The sequence below is a fragment of the Lagenorhynchus albirostris genome, chromosome 17 (genome assembly GCF_949774975.1).
Source record: "Lagenorhynchus albirostris chromosome 17, mLagAlb1.1, whole genome shotgun sequence".
Lineage (NCBI taxonomy): Eukaryota > Metazoa > Chordata > Mammalia > Artiodactyla > Delphinidae > Lagenorhynchus > Lagenorhynchus albirostris.
In genome coordinates, this window is record NC_083111.1 from 17,275,480 (window position 1) to 17,291,123 (window position 15,644).

The 15,644-nt window shown below is 43.6% G+C and overlaps 1 protein-coding gene across 1 annotated transcript in view; it reads right to left on the minus strand.

Moving 5' to 3' along the window:
- Positions 1 to 5,982: 5,982 nt before the first annotated feature.
- STAU2 (staufen double-stranded RNA binding protein 2) overlaps positions 5,983 to 15,644 on the minus strand; it is a 291,470-nt gene continuing 281,808 nt past the window's right edge. The window contains exons 14-15 of the mRNA XM_060127718.1: positions 8,223 to 8,311; positions 5,983 to 7,096 (exon numbers count right to left, since the gene is read on the minus strand). Coding sequence (XP_059983701.1) covers positions 7,003 to 7,096; positions 8,223 to 8,311 — 183 coding nt within the window. The 3' untranslated portion in view covers positions 5,983 to 7,002. The remainder of the gene's footprint in view (positions 7,097 to 8,222; positions 8,312 to 15,644) is intronic.

Here is a 15,644-nt window from a genome sequence, read left to right on the forward strand (position 1 = left end):
AAAGCCTCAGTTATCACGGGGACTTACCCCAGAAAAAGTAAACTGTATTCCTACAGCACCTTAGTTGAAGGTTGGCTGGTCCAGGTCACCTAATCTGGAAAGCAGAAATCCAGGGTAGACATTCTTTTCAATATCAAAACCTGGGTCACTGGCCTGTGTTTCCCCACGATGCTTCTCATAATCACTGTGGAAGCAGGAGAAACTGAAATCAATTCCTAATGAAGTGTATCTATTTGTCTTCTTGCATTTTTTTCCCTGTGCATCTGGTTGCCATTTCATCTTCCCAGTTGGACTGGAAGTGCTCTTTTCTGCTTTGGGTCTTCATTGCTGTGTGCAGGCTTTCTCTAGTTTTGGCGAGCAGGGGCTACTCTTCATTGTGGTGCGCAGGCTTCTCATTGCGGTGGCTTCTCTTGTTGCGGAGCACAGGCTCTAGGTGCATGGGCTTCAGTAGTTGCGGCTCGTGGGCTCAGTAGTTGTGACACATGGGCTTAGTTCCTCTGCGGCATGTGGGATCTTCCCGGAACTGGCAGGTGGATTCTTAACCACTGCGCCACCAGGGAAGTCTGGACTGGAAGCTCTTTGAGGGTAGAGACATTACTTGAAGCTTCAGGTGGTTCCCCACAATGACTAACTCTAGGATGGAGACTCAATCCATATTGCTGATTGCTGATTAGATTAGAATTTGGTTAAGGTTGGAAACTAGAAGGGAAGATATGTTTAGCCAGACATTTCCAGGCTAGTGGTGTCTTCTCCTCCTAAGACAGAGGAAGTGGCTGTGGCGGGGATGAACACTTGAAGAGCTGTTGTGCATTATGTTGTGATGACTGTGGAAGCTACTCTGGTTCCAGGCCAAAAAAAAAAAAAAAAGAGTCCTGACCTTCTCTGATATCAGCGATAACCCCATCAGCTAAATTCCCCTTGGAGTTCACATCCAAGCCTGATCTTTGCCAAAACTGGGGACTTGATAATGATCTCAGCTTAGTGAAGAAGGATCTAGTCCCCCCCCACCCCCGCACTCTGGGAATAAGGAAACCCAAGTGGCCAAACATCTTTCTGGAAAATGATGACCCGTGTAGATTTAGGGGCAGGTTCAAGAGGAAACAGAAGATGTTGACTGCTCATTCCTGATGCTGAGGTGAAAGCATTCACAGACTTACCTGCAGGGAACACTGAGTCTGTTCCTATCATAGATGCCTTCTCCAGAACTTTTCACTTCCCCATTTTTCTCCAATGCCACTTGGCTTTCTCACCCACTTTACTTTTGAATCCAAATTTCTGATACTTTCTATTGTCTGCTTCCTCCCACCCACTTAAATAACCAAGTCTCCTCCCTTCTTTGAGCTCCCTTGAAAACTTAGAAGTGTTTTTCAAAAATATTTATTTATTTGGCTGCACTGGGTCTTAGTTGTGGCACACAGGATCTTTAGTTGCAGCACTCGGGCTCTTTAGTTGCGGCATGCGGGATCTAGTTCCCTGACCAGGGGTCAAACCAAGACCCCCTGCATTGGGAGCACGGAGTCTTAACCGCTGGACCAGCTGGGAAGTCCCCGTAAGAGTAAAGTTTGAATGAAAATTAGACCAAGATGACCTCCATCTCTACTCACCTCAGTTGTAAGAATCAGAAATGCCCTGACATTTAAGATTCCCTCAGGATAACAAAAGCAGGGATGTGGCCGCCGATCTTCTGGTTCTGTAATCACTGAGGAAGGATGATGACTCTACTGCCTAATTATCTCATTATTCGTGCTGAAGGAAAGGAGGCTTTTAAAAATACACTAATTTGGGATCACTGGGAAGTTTTCTTTTTTTTTCTCCTAGGTAGTTTTGTGACTCACTCAGGATAGCTTTGTGGTTCATCAGACCCTTGAAAGTAAAGACCGAAAGGATTAAAGAAAACTAAACAAAACAGTACAGCCTTCATAAATCTCTGACCAATCTATGACTTTTGGGAGACTTACTTATTTAAGCGTCACTGTTTACATTGAAAAGAAGAACTAGCACACGATTATAATGTGCTTTGTCCCCTGGGAGGTAGTTAAGGCAGGCACCTATTGGGCTTTCTCCCCGAACTCCCTTCTCTGATGACTACTCTGCCCTATTCCGGAGGGGCAGAGTTGGGGCAGCCATATTTGTACGAGTGGGTCAGGGGTGAACCAATCAGGTTCAAGATGAGCCAACTGGTCCAAGGTGAGCCAATCAGGAGTTCCTGCCTACAACCTCGGGAATGAAATCCAGAGAGAGATTCAGTGCTCCTCCAGGTGGCTGTAAACTTGGGCGATACTGGTAGCCACGTTCTCTGGTATGTGTACTTGAGAGGCAGGAGCTGGTGTGGACAGAGAAATGATTCACACATTCAGAGGGAGGTGGGGAATTGAGAGAGAGGGAGAAGGAAAGCTTCCTGGTTTCCCCACGGCTTTGTACTTCCTGGCTCCAGTTAATTTCTGCGTTTCTGCCCTGAGCTTCTCTAAAATGCCCCTGTAGCTTTAGAACACATTTTCCATTGCTGGTTTGAATAGGTTTTTATAATTCACAGCCAAAGAATCCTAACTGATATGAGTAGTATTTTTCCTTGCAGGTATTTGATTTTAAAAATTCACGTATTAGAGGCAAAATTTGAATTCACGCATACCACTAGTAATAGAGGAATTAACGGTAATATAAATTTAGAGCTGTAATGCTCTTAGAGGCTGTCATTTTATAGATGTGGAAACTGAGGCCCAGGAAGGCTAACTCCCTTGCCAAGGTCACCTCTGTGTCTGACCCAGGACTTCAGACTCTTGACTCCTAGACCATGGCTCTTTCCCTCACACCCTCTAACTCTGAAATATTGAATCTACATTCATAACTTGTACACTTTAAAGAATAGACCATCTACTTCTGCATCTTCTTATTCCTGCTGTCTTGGATGAGAAGTTGAAACTCGAAGATGTTAAATGACTTCAAAAAGACTATACATTAACAGAAGTAGAACTAGAAGTTTATTCCCAGGCAGGAGGCTCCATCCAATAGGGCAGGCTTCTCCGTCCATGCGTCCAGGTCACCACTGATCTGCTTAGGCTGGCAAATCCACCATGGCAGGGCTTTTAGGGTCATTCATCTACTCAACAAACATTTATTGAGTACTTACCATATTAAGGTGGGCACCATTGCACACCAGGAGATACAACGAGGGGTCAATTCAGTTGGTCAGCCTTGAGTGTAGGTGAGCTTCAAGAGCTTCACCTGGTATATGTATATTTGGGGCTGGGGGCGGGTCCGGTCAGTAGACGTGTGGGTTGTGTGGAGGTGAGATAAGATAATACTACTAGAGTTCAGGCGTGGTGGCTTTTGGACAGTGTCACCAGAATACAGCATGGTGCCCAAAGCAGAGTGAGATGAGTGAGGGGAGGAATAACGACTCAGAGACACAAACAGCGAGCTATACTGCAGGGGTTCTGAGTAGAACACGCTCACCTCTCATGCTCATTTCCTGGTCTGCCTTTCCCTCAAGCTAGAATGTGCATTCCTGAGAGGGAAGTAGTTTCATTTGTTTATTTATTTTCTTCATTCCCAGCATACATCAGAGCGTGCTGGGCACCCAGTCAAGGGAGCTTTTAGTTATGTTAAGAGGTTAGGACGTAAGAGGAAAGTCATCCCAACAAGGCAATTTATCAATGAGTCTCGGCAAGGTGAGCTGGAACTTGGGTGGTGTCTGCCAGAAATCAACAGCTGGGTTTGACTCAGTCTAAGAAGTCTTTGCTTTGAGCCAGATATTACAATGCCCCTCCTAGTGAGACATGTATCTGTGATGGTGGAAATACAGGAACGTATCTGGGGGTGAGGATTGGAATTGAATCTTCTGGCCTGGGGAAGGGATATACATGCAAAAATGGTAAGCTGGGAGGCAGGATGGTGGGTGTTCATGGGTCCAAAATCCTCTGAAGTGAGGGTTTTTTTGACTCGCTATATTTTTGGTTAAGAAATGCCAGAGTGCCCCTGAGGTTGAAGGTACCATAATCTTATCAACAGTAATGCCATATATTATCATGAGTGCCTATCTCTGTGTCAGGTTGAGCAGTGAGATTTCAAATTTATGTCTTCAGCAGGTTTCTCTATCGTTTTGATAGATCATTCATTTGTCCACTTATTCATTTATTTGATGTATCCATTTATCAGGTACCTATATCATGGTGGGGTAGGTCAGGGGTTACTCTGAGACAAATTCACATGGGATCTTGCCATTAATGACTTCTTCGCTCCGTGTGCAAAACTGTTAGGTTTTCTACCACCCTTGCCGTAATGATAACAAGTGGCCTTTGGAAATTGAAAGGTACAGAACAAACCCTGGGCAGGTGCACTGAAAACTCAACGGCAGCAGGATTTAAACACCAGTCAATTGGTCTGGACCACATTTCCAAGGCCACTGGGAGTCCCGAAAACCTCCGTATGATAAGGTAAGTTTCTCATTAATCTATTTTTATTTTATGGTACAGGAAATTGATTGAAGCTGTCAAAAAAAAATCACCATTGAGAACGTTTGCTGGGCAGAAGAATATTAGGGCAACTCAGAGAGGTCACCCCGGGAAAGTGGAGGAGGGTCCTTGTCACAGCCTGAAGGGTGGTGTCTCACCACTGATCTTCAGCAAGTTGTGCTGGAAAGGGCTGGTCAGAGTTCCAAAGCACAATATTATATTTCCAATTAAAATGCAAAAACCAACCTTTTTCATAAAACACATTGGCCTCAGCACTGGGAAGTGACTACAAAGCCTAGTGCTGATTGAGAAAAGCTGAAAGCAGACACTGTAATTGATAAAGGAGATAAGTCAACCTGTGTCCTTTAGAGAATAACGAGTTCCATTTTTCATCAAAAAGATCTCCTTGTGTTGAAGAAACATTCTTTCAATAAATCTACTTAATGGTTTCCCCCCAATGATATATAACATGGCAAGGGATGGCAGGCCACCCATCATTTGCATTGCTAATTCAACCCAAAGAAAACCCAAATGGTTCCCAGGAAGGGCTGCTAGCAAACTCTCGAAAGGGAAAATATCTAAAGGCCTCCTCGGGCTCTTCAAGCAGGTGGATGGGTGGGATTCTGAATAAATATCCTCTCACTAAACTTGAGATCCGGTGCAAAGGTCCATCCCCTACCACCCCCACCCCCACCCCCGTGGCTGCTCTGGTACCTCAGCTCTGAGGGCGACTCCGTCAGATCGCTCCGGAGGCCAATGCCTCAGATACTGGGGTTGTGAGAACTGATCAGCCTTGTCTGTGCCCTGAGCTCATCCCTCTCCCACGACGGCCCTGACGGCCTTGGTGTGTTGGGGACCGTGGGCCGTGAGAGGTGGTCGGCGTTTACGGCATTTGGGAAACCGAAGATGCGGTTTAAAGATCCTGCCTGAAGTGGCACTGCTGACTGAGGGCCGGAGCCTCAGGTGCTGAAGGCGCAGGGGGAGGAAAGGGCCTGCCCCCTTCCGAGGGGATGATTTAGGGCCCTCTGCGCGGGGTGCCGGGCAGCAGACGTATTGTTCAACCCGGCTGATCTTCGTGAACCCCAACTTTACAAATGGGCTGTGATGTCCACGAGGGCCCAGCTTTATGGAGCAAAACCTATTTCCTCTGAGGGCACCCGGCCCTGTCGATGCTGGCAGACTTCCCCACATGGGAGTCATTTAAAAACAACCCTAGAGTGGTTTCCTTCTGTTGCTGTTTGTTTATCGTCCGGTCGTGTGTGAGTCAGCCAGATCATGATTTGTGTTGGTTTTGCTCGTGAAATCTTACGGGAACAATGAGACGATGTTGGCTGGTCAGGAATCTGGTTCCGAGTCACCCGGGAGGCGGCCCTGCGGTTTCGCAGAGACGGCCAGTGGCACGAGAACCCGCTAGTGTCACCGCTGTGCAGGGTGACAGGGGCCGGGTGGGCAATGGCCTTTGAGATGGGTTACGCTGGGCTGATGTTTCAGAGAGGAGAACGAGGCAAGGAAAGAACAACACTGACCACACTTCACACAGACACCGACCACATTTTTACTGCATTGGCTCCACGCTGGATTCCAACATGCTGGTCCAGAGCGTGGCTGGCTACAAACTGGCAGGACCTCTACGGCTCCTCCCACAGCCACAGGCTTTCCCTTCCCCGCCATGAACGCTATTTCTCTTGATCCCACTCACTGCCCCAAGTGCAGAGGCAGTTATCAGAAAACACTTTGGATGCAAACAGTGAGTGGCTTACAACACACGGATGGGGTGGGTGCAATGTCCACTGTGAACGTGGAATCCACAGAAATGGCTGGAGAGGCAAGACGCCTCCTTAGTGGCTAATAGGATGATGGCATTCAAGACCCACAAGTGGTTTTTGTTTGCTTTTTGAATTCCTGGAGTCTATTGAAACTAATTGCTCCTAACATTATTTCATATTTGTAATCAAATGTCTGACCTGATTTCAACCATGTTTGTTGGCATACATCTTTGAGTGGTGTGCCTCGAAGTTATTCAGACTGATATAGGATGGAGATTACAAATATCTGCGTAAAAAGAGAAACTGTGTGACTCTATATGAAGACAACGACCGTCACATTCCACAGCACATCATTGGTTATTCTTTGAATCATCAGGCATTATTTAAAATGAGAGAGAATATAAGTGAACACAAGCGCCACGACAAAACAATCGTAACAACAGAACCAAACCCAATTTCTCTATTAATCATTTAAGAATTGTACCTCTGTTTCTAACACTTTTCATTAATTGTTATTTTAAGCTCCAGTAGCAGGATCAGATTTCTGCTGCCTCTGGGCAAATGAGTTATGATCTGATCTCAAGTTCCAAGGGAAATGCTCAAAGTTTTATTTTCCCCCAGTTGAATAAACAGTACTATGTCTATTATCTCTGGTGTTAGAATAGTGCTGTCTTCACATAAGACTCAGATCATGGCATTAGTCATTCATTTCCTTGAACACAGACACCCTCATGCGTGCTGACAGGTTTATAAGGATGCGGTGGCAGCCGTAGCTCTGGGAGCTGCTAGATGACCGACCTTGATTTCTTGCAGTCCTGAGCGATGGAGCCCGGGTGTGTCTGGTTATTGTCTGCTTTCTCTCCCAGATGCTGGGCTTGTCTGGAAGATTAATACAGTAACAAGAGCTGAAGGTCCGGGGTTGCACATCTTCAGACATGTTTATTAGCAGATGGTACACAGGATTCAAAGGTCACCACAAAAGTGACATTTTAAAGTGAAACAACAATATTTATGTTCAGATAGTCTACTGATGAGATCATGTGGAAATGGTTTTGATTAAATTAGCTTATAAATGGTTGCCAATCTATAGACAACTTAAAATGCCACGTCTGTTTACCAAATGTTTTTTTCTCACGCTCTCACCTTTTAATTATTAATGACCAAATGCTGTGTTTTTTGGCAGGGGGGCGGTTAAGATTATTTAACTGCAGGATTAGTATATTTGGTTTTGACTTCCTAGGTTATCCAATTTTTTTCATTCTAAAGATGTTATCTCCTGTGTGAGTTCTGAAATCTCACCTGCTATTATTTCTGCTTTGAAAGAATTTGAATTTCACTGTTGTAAATACAATGGCTTGCAACTTCTTTTTGGGTCTCTGGAGGGTCTTTAAGTTCAGTCTCTCAGATCAAACCTTATGTTCAATATCATAAAAGAGGTATGAGCTGGATTTCAGAAATTCTTATTAAATCTGCGTTTTGGCCTCTGTAGCCCTCGGGAGCCACACTTTTGTGACAACGTGCGCTTGTGTTTCATACAACAGTGTGAAAAACAAAATGCAGCCAAGGGGAAGGAACCCTCCTCTCAGCTTCTTTTTTTTTTTTTTCCCCTCTCCGTTGTGCCTACTACCTAGCAGGAATGTGAATGAAAATATTTACCTCAGAAAATGGTTTAGTCAAGAGAACGCTCAACAGTCTGAAATGAGATTCACCTTTTGCAAGTCTTGCAAATCTCCGTGGTCAGCAAAACCCACAGAAGTATTTCCATCAAAGGCATTAAAATGCAGAAATAATGATCAATCAGTAGATTAAAACTTTCACAGACATATTTACAGGAAACAAATATGACCATATAGACTGTCTCTCATTTATTTGCATTGAATTGTATTAGGAATAATTTTGTAGGGTATAGATATTATTGTCTCGAGTTTTTCACCTTATTATTATGTCTATTTTTCATACAGTTACAAAATTACAAATGTAAGAATACAACAGAAGATGTACTCACTTTTCAAGAGAAGCTTTTTCAATATTCATTGCTCCTTCCATTGGATCCAGTCCTTGTTCAGAAAATTGTTTCAAGGCACTTAAAGCTGCCTAAAAACGAAAACAAACGCACAGACAAGGAGATCCAGTTACTGACTTTCATGTAATAAATAGGTACATAATGGTAAAAGAAAGCTTTGATATATAGTAAAGGCTATCATTTTCATTAGTCTAAATAAATGCTTTTCTGTATCATTTAACAAAACTACATTTAAGAGGCTGTATTATGATGGAGCGATGCATATACTACGAAGGCTTTATTTTTGTGTGTCTGGGGGAAGAGGTGGCGAGAGGAGTCTCCATAAATCTCATGCCTTATCCATAATTTTGTAAAATCACAATGTTTTATCCGCAAATGTAGAAAACGCCTAGTAGAAGCCTGTCATTCTCTGATGATGAGTTTTGCATCATTTCTCCTCACATTACTGAAACTACACATTGTCTTGCTCCAGATGTGAGAACATCAGATTTTTTTCCAGCTTTCCAAAGTTAGCATAAATGTATTGTTCAATTTTATAGACATGTAGCCTCAAGCAAGTCACAGAATGTGAGTCCAGAAATGGACCAAATACACTCTTGTATACCGAGGGGATGGTATGATGGTATCCTGTGAGGAGAGAGAAAATTTGCGCTCCGTGGGGCCCTGGGAAGGCAGGCCTGGCCGCGGCAGAGCCTCCTGTGGTGTGGATATGCCGGGGATGCGGGATGCATGCGGATGTGTGGGATGCTGAAGGGTGTTGACAGGCTGGTGGAGCCTCGCTGAATAGCTGGGAGGCACCAAAAAATGTGATGCTGATAAGATCTGCATAAGTTCTTGACACTCTAGTGCGCCGGTCCAAATTGTTATTTCTTTGAATAAGAATTTGGTTCTCCTTCCCCTCCCCAAACCCCACCACTTCTCAGGTCAATTAGAAGAGCTTTGTTGTGTCTGAGATAGGTGTGAGTGGCCAAAGTTGTTTGCATCTTGGAGATCCTGCTGGGTCACACTTTGGTCATCTGTATCTTCTCAACTGCCTCTGACAAACAGCTAACTCTGCCAGTTGCTCAAACTTTTATCTGCCAGGGGCCCCTTTTGGGTAGCTGAGTGCATGATCTCTTCTACATCTCTTTATGTGAAATATAGCTTTTTGGTTTTTCAGTTAATAGACTTTATTTTTTTTAGGGCAGTTTTAAGTTTGCAGAAAAAAATGGAGCAGGGAGAGTTCCCATATACCCTCTCCCACTCCACCCTCTACACTGTTTCCCCTGTTATGAACATACTGGATTCCTGAGGAACATTTGTTACAACCGATGAAATATCGATATATTATCATTAACTGAAGTCCAGAGTCTACAACTCTTGTGTTGTACGTTCTGTGGATTTTGACAAATGTATAATGTCACGTGTCCACCATTACAGTATCATACGGAATAATTTTATTGCCCTAAAAATCCACTGTGCTTCAGCTGTTCACCCCTCCTCTCTTTCCCCCCAATCCCTGGCAACCCCTAGTAATTTTTTTTTTTAATCTCTATAGTTTTGTCTTTTTCGAAATTCATACAGCTGGAATCACACAGTATGTAGCACTTTCAGATTGGCTTCTTTCACTAAGCAATATGCATTTAAAGTTCCTCTCTCCTCTATGTCTTTTCATCTCATCTCTTTTTCACTGCTGAATATACTCCATTGTGTGGATGTACCACAGTTTCTTTATCCTTTTATACCTATTGAGGGACATCCTGGTTGCTTCCAGTTTTTGGCGATTATGAATAAAACTGCTATCAACATCTGTGTGCAGATTTTTGTGTAATATTTGTAATATTTTTCCTCTCTCTCTCTCTGTCATTCTCTCTTTTAAATCTCAACCCCTATATTCAACCAAAAAGGAAAAATATATCCTTTCCTTTTTTTTTTTAGGCTACTTCTTCCTTTCAGATCTCTAAGCTGGTCTCCCCAGTTCAGACGTGCTAATTTGAATTCTCACTCACGCCTGCAGCCCCAGCCTGGGTGGGCAGGGGGAGCCCGTGCTTGGGCTCTCTGTTTCATCATTACCTCTTTGAACCCGGAGTCCTGTGGGGATGTCAGCGCCCTACCCCACTACCCCGATCTTGGTACAGGCTCCTACTATACGGCAGCTGGTGTAGGCTGTAGTGGCAGGTAAGCACTAACATTGGTTGCATAGGAGCAATGTGGCCATCTCACTGGGCACTGTTATTGGTTGAATATCATATGTCGAAGTCCTAAACCCCCATACTCAGAATATGGCCTTATTTGGAAATAGGGTGACTGCTGATATAATTAAGATGAGGTCATGCTAGATTAGGGCGTGGCCTGATCCATTATGACCAATGTCCTTATAAAAAGGGGAAATTCAGAAACAGAAACCCACACAGGGAGAACACCGTGTGAAGAAGGCGGCGGAGATTGGAGTGACGCAACAGACGTCAAGGAATGCCAAAGACTGCCAGCAAACCACCAGAAACTAGGAGAGAGGCATGGAACAGATTCCTCCCTCATAGCCCTCGGAAGGCACCAACCCTGCCAACACTTTGATCTTGGACTTCTAACTTCCAGAACTGTGAGGCAATAAATTCCTGCTGAATTTATTGTTGGTGGTCCTTTGTTATGGAGGCCCTAGCAAATGAACACAGGTACATCATCATTCCTCTTTAAGGATAGTAGAACCTCTTTCTCCTCTCTCTGATGTTTCCTTATATTATCTTTTGATTATAAAAATTGTTTTTCATTACAGAAAAGTCATAATAGGTAGGCAAGCAAAAAGAATGTGAAAATATTCACAGTCTTACCCACCACTCACAACTTGGTGTACATCTTTCCATATCCTTTTCTATCCCCTCCCCATATGTACACTCTCTAACCTGGGTCATATCCTAACACTGTTTTAGAACCTGCTCGTGTCATGGAACATGAGCAGTTTTCCACCTCAACAGAAACATTTCAGCAGCGTCATTTTGCAGGACTGCACAGTATCTCACAGACTTTATGTGCCTTTCTGTATTTAGCCAATCCCTAGTGTTGGACATGGAGGCCACACCCACTTTTTAAGCTGTTATTAACACTGCACTAAGCTTCTTAATGGTTAAAAATCTTTGAGTACGTTCTCAATAATTTCCTTGTGATAAATTCCTAGAAACTGAATTTCTGGGCCAAAGGGTGTGCACATTTGTAAAGATCTGATATAAACTTCCCCTGCCCTCAGGGGGGTTGTACCCAGCAGGACTCCGAGGAACATCTGCTTCTCTAGGTGCTTTTGTAATCACCTCTCAGAACCACTTTGTGGATCACTGGAGCGAACCTGTTTTGTCATTTTACAGCCCCACTTTATTTTTCATTTGTCCATCCCTACCATTTACCTCATTCCCTAGACTTGGCTTTGAGTGAAGTTTGGCTGCTTTCAAAAGTTAAATTCACCCTCAAAAGACGCAGATTTGGACAAGTTTCCGCCTAAAAGAAAGTAATTTGCAGAGATATTTGATTCTTATTAAATTCAATTAGATGACCTCTGAGGTCCTTTCAAGTCCTGAAACGCTGAGGGAGCTGGGCAGCCTTCCCGGGTGACTCTGCTGAGAATGGTCCCGTGGGTGTGCACATCCTTGTGGGCTCGTCACGCGAACCTGAGCTCTGCAGTCCCGCCTTCTGTGCGCCTGCACGGAGGTAGGAGCCCGGCCTGCTCGCTACCAACCTGTTAAGACCAGTCCGAGGTGGACCTCTCCAGATAGCCCAGCTTCGTGGGGTGGGCGAATGAACAGAGAGTTCTTTGTATATGCAACAATTTTGAACAAATGAACAACTATTTTGTTCTGATCCGTTAATACGTGAATTATTGGTAGGAATGCTGATTTTTATCAATTTCTTCCCAAATGGATTATTAAGAGGGCTATTTCAGTGCCTTCTATAATAGTCTCTCTGCAATGTGGTTGGTACTGCTGAATGAGACTTTTGAGAGCTCCAGGGCTTCTTGGTCCTGTTTTATTCCCAATAAGGCCAAAACGGCAACCAAAACGAAATCGTTTTTTGAAAATCACTTATAGGCTAATTGTAGCCCAGTTCCACTAGCTGCTTTGGAAATACTTGTTGCCTGAATACCAGGAACCAAATGTCTTACTTCACCGAGTCCAGGACCCAGTGACACCTGTTCGCATCCACCCAAAAAGAGATGCACATATGAGATGAAGGCGAGGTCTCAGGGAGCAGGTTGGGTGTTTCAGCTCTTGCAAAATCTCCTGGATGATTTAATCAACGTGACAGGCAGGTCCCCAAGCACTGTCAAGATGATTGTCATTTGCTCCAAGAATGTCCTACCAGCTGGAATGGCGGAGCGCTCTTTCACTCGATGCCAAGAAGGATTTTCAGAATTCTTGTGTGACTGCTTCCCTCCAAAGGTATGTTTAAAAGCTTCCAAATAACATTCCCTTAACTGTCTTCAGCCTTCATTACTGTCTGATGAGATAATTCAGCCCACATCTTATTGATAACCCTGAATACAATCGCTTATAAATCTGAGAGGACTTCTTTCTACCTTATAAAAGGCAATGAAGACACTTTATCTTCTCTGTACTGCCATTTCATGAGCATCCCTCTGCCACAGCCATGAGACCGGGTCCCTTACCTGCGTGACCTCAGGTGTTACCACAGCCCTGCAAGGTAGGTCCTTCCCATGAGGAATTCAGCAACCTACTCGAGGTCACACGGCTAGTAAGTGGCAGAGCAGAGAGAGATGTGAACCCAGCCCACATCCTTGGTCACATCACTTTATTTCCTTCGAACATACAAACTGCTCACATTCAGCCTAGGCAACTTCAGCACAACTCCTTTCAATATCATTATTTCAAAACTACTCCTATAACCTCCTCTATACTCACTCTATTGATTATTTCCCATGATAATGAATTGAGGTAAGCTCATGAAATGATCTCCATTTTCTAGAGAAGGGCTTTATTACCTTGTGGGCAATCACACAGTTTCCAGTCTCCAGCTTTTTTGGGGTCCCTGGGTTGACTTCTGAGACCTCATTTGGCACTCCTATAACACTCACAGTTTGGTTAAAACTAAATTGCTATAGCAATTATTTCACCACTTAGAATGACCCAAAGGCCACAATTCCTTGCCTTCCCTCCCGTCGTTCTCAGAAGAGTTCATCTGTCACCTTCCTGTGGTGGCTGGGAGGAGGGAGAAACGAGGTGCAGTGTCTGCCTGGGATTGTGGGGTGGAGGCTATCCAGTGAGAGGAGGTGTTGGGACTGCAAAGGTGAAACGGAGAGACAAAGAGGGCTCGGCTGTGCTTTAGAGGGAGAGATAAGCCAAACGGTTCAGGAAAGTCGAGATGGGCAGGGACTGCCAACCAGGCACTGCTCTGACAGGTACTAATACAGCCCTGGCCCTACTGCTTCCTCCCAGCTCCTCATGAGCTCCATGAGGAATCGGGCTCTCCTTCCACTCCCAACCCCACTCATCACCCACTACTTCCCCTGAAAGGACACTTTAGCGAGTAAGAAAGCCCATGGAGTGAGATGGGTTTGCTTCGCCCTCTACAGCAAAACGCCCGCAACAATAGGATAATGCAGCAACCCCCAAAATAGCCACATAACACTTAGCATGACCCAAATATCGGTCTTTTCAAAGAACAACATACAACGGAGTAGCATTTCGAACAAAAACTAAAATTGAACAGTCCACAAAAATGTTTTACTGTGTTCGTCCAAATCTGTCCAGAAGATGGTAAACAAAATTCTTATGTTTAAACTACCGGAGCTGAATAAATTGTTACTTGCTAGAGGCCAGTTGCTTTACAAAACATTAAGAACATGTTATAAATATGTGACGTAATATTAAAGGACACTTTGGAGTGAGCGAAAAATCAAATAGCCTTCATTTGGGGAGACATAGTTGAAGTCCGATTAGAAGCAAGTTCATACACACACACACACACACACACACACACACACACACACACACACACACACACACTGGAATATTACTCAGCCATAAAAAAGAATGGAATAATGCCATTTGCAGCAACGTGGATGGACCTAGAGATGATCATACTAAGTGAAGTAAGTCAGAAAGAGAAAGACAAATACCATATGATGTCACTTATATGTGGAATCTAAAAAAAATGATACAAATGAACTTATTTACAAAACAGAAACAGACTCACAGACACAGGAAACAAATTTACGGTTACAAAAGGGGACAGTGTGTGGTGTTGGGGGGAGATGAATCAGGAGTCTGGGATTAACATAGACACACTACATAAAATAGGTAAATAACAAGGACCTACTGCATAGCCCAGGGAACTGTACTCAATAACCTATAATGGAAAAGAATCTGAAAAAGAATATATATATACATATATGTATGTATAACTGAATCACTTTGCTGTACACTTGAAACGAACATAACATTGTAAATTAACTATACTTAAATAAAACGTTTTTAAAAAGAAGCAATTTCTACCTTGTCCATTACTGAGATGGTAAAGAGATAAAAGATGTTCAGCTCCTGCTGCCTGCAGGTCACCCTCTCAGCACGGACAATTTGCCATGTGATAAATGTAAACTAACCTTGGGGAGTCGTGGGGAGGAGGTAAATCTGGGTTCCTTAATGAACAACATCCTGAATGATGCTTAAACCCAAGTTGTATAACTTCCCACACACTGTGGATTCGAGAATTTCAAAGATACACTAACATAAGTACCCAGAACCCTCCATATGGCTTTGACCATAAACAAACAGACAACTATATGATTTCATTTCCAAGGTCAGAAAATGTTTTCCTAGCAAATCAAAACAAACTCACTCAGCATCCTTTTGTATGTTACCACAGTCTACCAACTGGAATCTTAAACTTTAGCTTTATGATAATTTATATGTTCCGGGACTTATTTTTTTTAAGGTGTATCCAGGGCAATAGATGTAGCTTTGTTTGAAAGGAGAAAAATTTTAAAGTGTTTTAAAGAAGTGGATGACATTTCCTTTTCTTATTCCTGTCTTTTCAGCTCAACACTTGTATCCATTTGTGTGTGTGTTTCCCTTAGAGGAGGGCATCTGCATAGATACATAGAAATATTTTTGTCGCCAAAAGATTTTACAACTGTTTTGGGAATAAAGCCCCACAGGTTCTAAAACAGATGTTGCTGCCTTTTCGTGTATCGCTTGTTTTGTGCGTAGTTATAGCAATGCCAGAAACATGATGCCAATAAGATACTTTCCATGCCTGTTTGTTGGTCTTGGTTCACACGTGTGTGTGTGTGTGTGTGTGTGTGTGTGTGTGTGTATGTGTCCACAGGATGGGGGTGAGCCTTTCCAGCCATTTCTGTAATTTCTAACTTTTCTCTTGTCGATCAGCAAACTGTGTTGAAACCAGTGCCTGTTCTTCTTGCTT